Genomic DNA, 9,325 nt, shown 5'->3' with positions numbered 1-9,325 from the left:
TACTCTTTTATCCTAAAAAAAACCTCCAGCTACCTATAAAGCTTCTCTTTTATCTACTTCAAGTTAAAGTGTAAGTTGCTGATAGGTCTAAATATGAGGAGTGATGTCTCAAGAGGAATTCAGTTTTAAAGTGAGGTTCCTTTTGTTCAAAATTTTCCTTAACTAATGTATTGAGTGTAAATTAATGTAAATAGTGATCCTTTGCTATATCAGCAACTCTGTGCCCCAACCTCCTCTGGGGGCCACTGAAGTCTCCTGACCCCCTACATTCCAGAAATAGGGGTCAGCAACTGGGTGCCACACTTGTGAAAAGCTGCTGACCTCTGGGAGGGAGCTTGTATGGAAGCGAGTGTTAATTTTCAAAATGTGGCTGGTTGCGATAGCAGCAGCCTCATCTCATCACAGTGTCCCTTGGAATGTTTTCTCGTCAGAAGGTCTAGAAGTGATCTGTCATCACTGGTCAGTGGGACAAGCAGCTCATTCTTGTATCTTTGCCCTTCTCCCCTGGACCTGAAACAAAACATACCAGACTGCCTTCCTCAATGTGAATCTGCATGTGTTCAACCTCCGTCAGGCCTTCACCTTCAATGGCATGGTCAGAGCACCAAGAAATTGTGTTTAACACATGAAAAAGGAAAAGGGAAAAAAAGGTCATTCCTCCATGCCTTCCAATGGAAAGCTACACAATTTGTGTTTGGCGTATGCTATGTGTGTGCTTATTCTTGGAGCGACACGTATCAACATTTTAAATGATGACCCTATAACATCATAAAAGGGTTTAGTAACACACTTTAATATATAATTTTTAAGCACTTTTTAAAATAAAATACAGATATATAATTATAATTATCAATGCATGTAGGTCATTTAATATAATGATAAAAAGCTTAGACATTGAAGTGACATGTGATTAATATTTACAGAATAATCAAAAGGAAACAGCATTTGTACAATATTGCTAAATTAAAAAAAAGATTAATAATACTCGTATTAAGGTTTCATCTCAAACCACCAACAGCAAAAAAGAAAATGCTTTCCTTATTAATGCATATGTGTATAGATCATTACTTCCATGCTTTTCTGAAGATGGAAAACTCTTGTCCTCCTTGAATTATACCAAGCACCAAGGCTGGGATGTACTCATAGGACTTCTCCCAAGTCTTTTATCCATCTATTAATACCATACACAAATATCTCATATAGGTCTACCTATTGGAAATATTTCATGTCCCTTCATGCTGATCTTAAATTTAAAAATCAGAATTAATTTGATGAACTGTTACAGAATGTATGAAGAAACTTATCAATAGCTATAAACAGAGTCACATCCTGTGCAAATCCTGTTGAGATAGTTAATCCCCGAAACACCTAACAGCTGTGCTGCTCTAAAGGTCATCAGGAGCCACACTCTTTCCCCATCTAAACTGGGGATGAGTTAAAGCAACTCTGTTTACCACTGAAGGCAATCACACTGCTTTCTCTTGGAAAATATATGAACAGCAATGAGTCCAGGGACAGATACACTGTTTTAGTTTTTCAAACAGACATATGGTAATGTGTCTCGCCATGCATTTGTAGCCTTTCCTATTCATCTCATAATGAGCTATCAAGGTTACTTGTTTTGAAATTTTAAACCACGTATATGTTATTTTAGGAATTTTTAAAAAGGTAATGCTGTTTTCATTTTTTTCAAAGTTAAAGATGCTGTTGAGGTTAAAAGTTTTATGGCTCCTTTATCATAATTGGTGTCTTCCTCCTCAGTCCTCCAGGAGGGCCTCTAGAGTTCCGGCTTTGGCCTTTGCACCGCAGCCCCCAAAAGACAGATTGCTGGCGATAACCCCCTGAAATCCCGTACGGTTACTTAACACCAGCAAAGCCCAGAATCTATCTGTTTTGAAACTCAGACAGAGAGACAAGGTTAAGAAGGGGAGAGGTTTCAATTTGTAGGAGTTACAAGACATAAATAAGCAGCATAAATGCCTTTTTCCTTGTTGATAGACTATGGGTCAGGAATCTCTCAGCTAGATGGAAGAAAATATCCTGAATGAAAAACCACACTATAAAAATCTAAGGGATAATTGACAATATTATTCCTCTTGATTTAAAAAGATAGGTATTTCTTACTGGAATCAAAGAATTTGAGATGGATTTGTTTTCTCTTTGTCATTCCACTTACATATCCCTTCCCCAGAGAAAACTGGAACTTAAAAATGTTTACAGCACATTCTTTAATGGTCTGCTAAATAAACTCAGCAAAAAATAAAAAATAATGGAAATTTATTCTCTGCAAATGAATATACACGTCTTATATGCCCAAAGATTAAAAAAAAAAAAATCACAAGCCTCTCTTCCACCTTCTTTAGGGAAATATTTTTTATGGGTTATGGATTTTTACAGAATCACAGTCATATACTATCTGTGATAAGCAAACAAGAACACAAAAGCTAATTCTCCACAATTATAAATACTTCAGAACGAACACTGAGACTTCAACTGGCTTTTGCATTTTAGTTTCTCACCCTGTGCCCAACAATAACAGCAATCACAAGATTCTGTGTGCTGGTTACTGCTGGTTATCAACACTCAAGTATGAAATGGCATAGAGCATTTTTCTGAATAACTGTTATAAGTCTTAGTCTGGTTCGTATCATTGCCAAGTTTTAAGTTTGCTGTTTGGTTTTTGAAAGAGTCTGAGAACTCTGGTTAAACATACTACATTTATGTCAATACTCTGTGCAACTGGATAAAGTCGGGAGGGAGGGCAGAAAGATGATGTGGTTTCGTAGACTTCAAAACTCTACATGCTATGTACAGTATACATATATACCATAGATAATTACAATCTCACCATAAGTAAAAAAAAACAAACAAAAAAACTCAGTGAGCATTCATTTTCTATTATATGTACATTTTACAAGCTACTCATAGTTTCTTTTCATATTGCTTTTTTTAAAAAAAAAAAAGAAAAAAGAAAAAAAGAGAAAACAAAGACAGAAAATACATTAGATCAATTCTAATGTATCATTGGACTTAAGGATTTCATCAGACCATATGCGCAGACACTTGAGATGATGACAGAGTTAAACTTCCTAGGGTCCTAGAGTCAAAGAAACTCTGCTGGCCCCCACTGCTAAGCAGGTGCACTCCTTCCACAGGGGGCAACATCTGCCGATCAGTCATGGTCCCACTGGGTGAGGACCCCAAGAAGCTTCCTTGGGAAGAAACGATTTTCTCAGGACTGGCAGCCAGTTTGGGGGACGTGGAGAAGTTGTATCCATACAAGGCACAGGGGCTGTGTAACCTGAATGTGTTATAGGAGCCCTGGTGGGTCTGGTTAGCAGCAAAGGCGTTGCTGGAGGGTGAAGGCATGATGTACTGGAGCTGAGGGGACATCCCCGAGATCTGCATGGACAGGCTGGTCTGCGGGCAGCTGAAGGTGTCCCCGTCAGCGCCGCCCATCGACATGTTCACGGAGGCGCTGCTGCTCACGCCCACGTAGGAGGGAGTCCTGGGCGGGGCGAAGGTCTCGCTGGTCTGGTTGGTGAGCCTGTTGTAGGTCTCTGCCAGGGATGTGCTGTATCGGTTGAGGGTGAGGCCCGACCGGGTGCAGGCGGAGTAGTCAGCCGGGGCCAGACTGCACAGCTGGCTGGTATTGGGCCCCAGGTGGAAGGCAGGGGAGGAGCAAGGGGAACCAGACAAAAGATGAGGGTGGGTGGCAGCAACGCCATTCCCAGAGCCTTGGAGCAAGGTGGAGGAGCTTGCAGTTCCTACAAGAGAAGGGGAAATGTGAAGAGCAGTAACTCCACAGCCATCTTTTCTTTTCAATTTTATGAACAGGAGCTAGGCCCTGCTTGTTACAAGGGGTGCTACAAAGATGAAAAGGAGGTGGTTTCAGCTCCCAGAGAACTACAATGTGATTGAACTCTGATGAAATATTTTAAACACAGATCCTCTCAATATTTTCATGGCAAGTTACTTCCCCAGGGAAGTATGTATTTTTTTTAATTATTATTATTTCAGAAATATTAGGACACAACCACACAGAATTTTCACATTTTTTTCCTCAATTAGTTTTCTCATTTATTATAATATTATAAATAATGACTTTCCCAAGCAATTTTATAAAGTATAAATTTAATCTTACTATGTGTCTTGTTCCAAAAGTATAACAATTGGCTCTCTTCAACCAAGCTTTTACCTTTTCTTTCAGCAGAGCTTGCTCTGGATCAATATATTTGCTTGCAAGAAAAAGAAGGAATTCCAAGAATAGAGCACATCTTGCCTCAAACACATCTGCAGCTGGCCTCTGAATGTTTGAGTGTGTCAAAGACTGTACTATGCAGAACTTTACACTTTTCCATTTCCAACCAGGAACAGGTTGGAGAATCACATGCTAACACAAGAACAGATGGCCAGCAAACAAATAGTCCTGAGACATAGAGAGGATGGTGAACCCTACGTCCAATCAATAATGGTGATGGTGACTGAATCTCCTCTCTGGATTTGCTGGCACATTGGTGTTTGCAAACTTGACAGAACTTAAGGGGAGAGAAGAATTCCAATGGACTGGACAGGTTGTAAAACAGTCATTGCACAAGCAACAGTGTTTTATATAGCTTCTCAAAATAACCTAAAAGTCCAATTCAACCAATGATAATTATCTAAAACAAAGCACACTAACTTCTCCCTGGGGATCTGGGCAGAATCAGGAGTAAACAGCCTGAGTCCTACCTACCTCAGGCAGAGAAGGAAGCGCATGGAAGTGTCATTCCTATCCAGCCCACTTCTTCTAAGGAAACACTACCCTTGAGCTTGGGAGAAATGCTCAGGAGTGAGCCCAGGGAAGTCTTCCCCAGTGTGCCTGGCTTTCTCATCATAAACCCTGCCTACAGCCAACTCTGGTGAAGGAAGAAGAGAAAGACGCTGGCAAGGAAAGTTGAACTAGAACCAGCAATGGCACTTTCTAGTGCGGTGTACCTGGCACCAGAGCCCCCTAGTCCACCTCTAATTTTAATAAGAGATTTAAGGTGAGGTGAAGGTCATGAAATATGTAAACAGCCTAAGACATCGAAGACTTAACCTAAGACCACAACTGCTGTTTTGTCTGGTCCATCACCATACCACACAGCGAGAGTTGGATCCTGTAACGGGAGGATGCTGGTGATGAGGTCGCCACAGTGAATAATGACTTGCTCATTTTTCAGCTCCTGAGCTTCTAGGCAGGAACTGGCTGTTTATTTGACTGGAAGACTCTGTGATTTACCTTGCTTGGGAATTCCAGGAATATCTTCAAAGGTGAGAGTCCGTAGTGAAGGTCTCCAGAATGCATACGACTCCACAAGGGCTTCCAAACCCATTCTAAATGGAAGGATCAGGATGGGGATGGACAAAAGAAGCTAAGTTAGGAGCACTGGAGTCTTCCTCGGGAATAAGCAGCTCAGAAAATAGCGTGGTAGGGACTTTGGCAAGTGAGAAGCTTGGCACAGGCAGAAAGAAATGCTTCAGAGATGGGCTACCATTCCGTCACTAGCGTGCAAGAGGATGACCACCCAAGAAGTCTTGTTAATGTTAGACAATTAAGCCGACGTTGGAGGATAAAAGGCTGCCCCTTGGGCTAAGTTGAGGTGAAGACCAGCCATCCTAGCTGATGTGACTCCAAGGCTATGCTGTGATCTGGAACCAACCCCCCCTTTCCCTGTTACATTACTTCCTCTCTCTGGTGAGGAAGTCTCTGCCACAGAGCATGCCCTGTGCAGCCACCTCTTTCCTAAGAGACATTTCTGTCCATCACTCGTTGCCTCAGCAGCCAGCTTAGAGGAGCACTCATCCAAAGAAAACTGATTTCCCTCTCAGGGACTTGATCTCCATCACATCTGGGGCAGCCAGTGTGGGTTCTCAGCCCAGCAACAGGAGGTCTGAGGGGTAGCACTGGCATCTCAGCACACGATGCAGGAGGATCATAGGAAGGTGGTCTCACAGGGCGGTAGGGCATACAGAGCTGGCATTAGCATCAAACATTATTTTTAAATTCCTACATACCCTTAAAGGATGAACACTTAAAGACAGAACAAGTTGATTATGGACTATTTACATGATATATGCATATTTTAAAACAAGAGCAACTACTCTAACTACAGATATATGTGTATGTATCTCCTACCTTAAGTGATTCAGAGTCTTCCCCTCCTTATATCGTATAACTAAGTCCTCTAGGTTCTGGAAACGAGGCCCTTCATTTAACTAGCCCATTCTCAAGACCTGGCCACTTTTCCCTCAACCACCTCAGCCCTAAGCAATTTATTAATGTAATAACATTGTGCTTTTCATGAAACATATAGCTCTACTGTAGTGAGTGTCAAACAAATACTCAGACCTCTCTTGTGATTGTTAGAAACAGTTTTATGTGATATACATATGTCATCTGTGTTTAATGTAGATATTAAAGATAGGGCCATCTCTAATAGCTTAGACTCAGTGTGCTACCTCATCTGCCTTCCCTGCATCTTTAAGTCAGGATCTATGAAATAAGCCTAAAGGACACTCCCTCCCTTCAGACAATAAAAGTGGTAAGTGATGTGTGCAGATAAAATAATTTCACATAACCTGCCATTATCCATTAAGGTTTTGCACATTGAATTTGCTTCTTTGGAGTGGTCAGGGTACAGACTCATTAATTTGTTGATTTCTGTCATGACTCCATAGGAGCATTACTACTTCATCTTAGTGATGGAAGCCAGCTGTGTGTGTGTGGATGGGTGGTGGTGTGGTACATGCACAGGCTCGCATACATGAACCATCCTCATAGGAGACACACATGGACCAGACTCATCTCTAAGGTCACAGGTTCAGGGGATTTTGCTCTGGGAACACTTGTAAGAGCCATCACCAGGGCCACACAGGTGCCAGTACCGGGCACAGAGCGGGCCTGCATGGACCTCACCTGGACTGCACTGAGAGAGAAGGGCGGACTCTGGCTCCAGCTGTAATCAGGGTGCCAGAGAGCAGTGATAAGGGCCTAGGTTGAGGGTCAGGAGAAGTGAATTGAGACTGAAACACTAAAACTCACCATGTGACCTTAAGCAATTACACTAACCTCACTGGATGTCAGCTTCCCACAAAGTGAGGATTAGAATACAAAAGCTTTGAATCCTGTCCTGGCTCGAACGTTGTTTGCTATTAAAGTGATTTTTCCCAAACCAGACATCATATCTGTGGCTGAACCACAAGCCAAACCCAAGACCACTCTACTGAGCAGCATTCTGTGTACATTGAAGTATGAATTAGGGGGGGAGTTTGCAGCCTGTATGTAGTCTGCCTGTCACTTAATACTCTACTATCAAATGCTAGGTGCTAGTTAGCTGATTACTCTATATTTAGTTTAAACAAATACTGAATTTGTATGACTTCCTAAAAACAAGCTTTTTTTGAAAGTTAGGACACAGGTTTGTATAAAGCTGCTTTTTTATTAGCACATAGATGAGTTTCAGTAATCATAGTTTTAAATATTAAAGATACCAAAGTGGTCATGAAGTGGTCTCAAAGGAGATTCACTGAGAGATAATTAATGAGAAGCCACCAGACTTAAAAATATTTTAACTATAGAGATGAGCATTACTGCATTACTTGCATTAGCAGCGTACACTTTATTATGCTTCAAATACAAATCCATAGACTAAGAAATTCTTGGGGGGGAAGGGAGAAGTTATTGATCATCCCAAACACTGACCTCCTAAGTTTTAAAGAGGTTCTGAAGGTGACATATCTACAAGTGATCTCATTTGGAGCTATTGATATTTTTCTCGAGGCTGCTGTTTCACACTACAAGTTCCAGAAAGGATTTGAAATATTTTGCAGGAAACAGTTATAAAATATTTATTAGCTGAATCTGGACTTTTTTTTTTTTTAAAGCCTTCATTTTCTCCAGTAATGGAGACTTTTCCTGTCTAGTTAAAGAAAAGATAAAAGGCACCTCCTGCAGGAGTGTAGCCAAGGTGATAATTTATACAAGATGCCTTTGAACAATTTCCACATTTTATCACCACCCTAATTTATGCTATCAAATGGCCAAGTTTATTTAGTAAAATGGTTATGTTTTTCCTGAAGTATTTAAAGAGAAGAAATTTTTGTACCTTCCTGAGTAAAAAATTTTATAGGGTCAAACCTAAGGCCTAACTGAAGAATGAAACTATTCTCAGCACATAAATTCTCTTTCACGTAGCAAATGTCTTGCAGGAAAGCTTTTAAGGATTGAAGCTACTGATTCCTATAAAATAGGCTGTACAACCGTAAATAGCTAGGAAGGGATAATTTTAATTAAAGCAAATTGTTTTATAAAGTTTAAAAAATCACAAGTCCATGTTTATTTCTTATCTTGCTTAATTTGTTTATTTCATATGTGGGGGAAATAAAAATAAAATTTGCATTAAAAATTAGTAACAACAGCAACAGAACCAGGGATAGTAAAGAAATATATTGAACTTTTTCTCATAGGCTTTCTTCTCTAATATATTATATATAATCACTCCTCCCTAAAGCTCTCAGCACCAATGTACCCTCCAATTGTTAAATATAACTCAGGTTCTTTTCTTAAAAGGGAAAACAATACATAAATTAGAAAGCTTTAAAACTGATAAGTGCCTTTTGCATTTATCAATGGAAAATGTTAAAATCAAATATTTTTAAGTAGGAAATATTGGTTTATAGATATTTAACATTTCAAAAATGAGCAATGAAGAGCTTAAGTATGAGAAGCAGAAGAAATAATTTTACTGAGAAGAAAAGTGAAACTATTCATTTCACTACCAAGAAAGCTATGTATAGGCTCAACATGTTTGCCCTATACTAAACTATTGTTTAAACATTGGAAGCAAAATAAAGTTTTAGCAAAATTTAAAAAGTGTTAACACATAATTCATTATTTTATGTATACCCATTAAAAACTCTAAAAGTTTTAGAGTCAAGAAAGAACTAGTAATAAGCACCATGGATGCCTGGCCTCTGTACTCCTGAAACAACCAAAGGGAAGGAAAATATCTGTCTTAAGCCTAGGGTTTGACCTCACCAAACAATAGACTTAATAGTTGGCTTTCACCAAAGCCACTGATTTTTTCACTGAGCAAATTTAAAACAATAACAAAACAAAAAAAGATGCCTTTGCGTTATGCTGATGTTTATAGAAATCTTTCTGAAAACTTATCATATGCAGCCTATCATCTCATTTCTACATGTAGGTTTATTCACTATCATAATCTACCCAAAATATGCCTTTGAAAATATTTTTAAGTTTACTGCTTCAAGAATGAACCGACCGTGTAAGGTCACAGCA

The 9,325-nt window shown here is 39.6% G+C and overlaps 1 protein-coding gene across 1 annotated transcript in view; it reads right to left on the bottom strand.

Annotated features, from left to right (window-relative positions):
* Positions 1–772: 772 nt before the first annotated feature.
* TBX18 (T-box transcription factor 18) overlaps positions 773–9,325 on the bottom strand; it is a 29,851-nt gene continuing 21,298 nt past the window's right edge. Inside the window, exons 7-8 of the mRNA XM_036414940.2 lie at positions 5,264–5,358; positions 773–3,767 (exon numbers count right to left, since the gene is read on the bottom strand). Of these exons, the coding sequence (XP_036270833.1) occupies positions 3,043–3,767; positions 5,264–5,358 (820 nt within the window). The 3' untranslated portion in view covers positions 773–3,042. The remainder of the gene's footprint in view (positions 3,768–5,263; positions 5,359–9,325) is intronic.

Source organism: Pipistrellus kuhlii, unplaced genomic scaffold (assembly GCF_014108245.1).
Source record: "Pipistrellus kuhlii isolate mPipKuh1 unplaced genomic scaffold, mPipKuh1.p scaffold_m20_p_5, whole genome shotgun sequence".
Taxonomy (NCBI): domain Eukaryota; kingdom Metazoa; phylum Chordata; class Mammalia; order Chiroptera; family Vespertilionidae; genus Pipistrellus; species Pipistrellus kuhlii.
The sequence above is the reverse complement of the archived record's forward strand: the minus strand, read 5'-3'. Positions and strand labels throughout refer to the sequence as shown.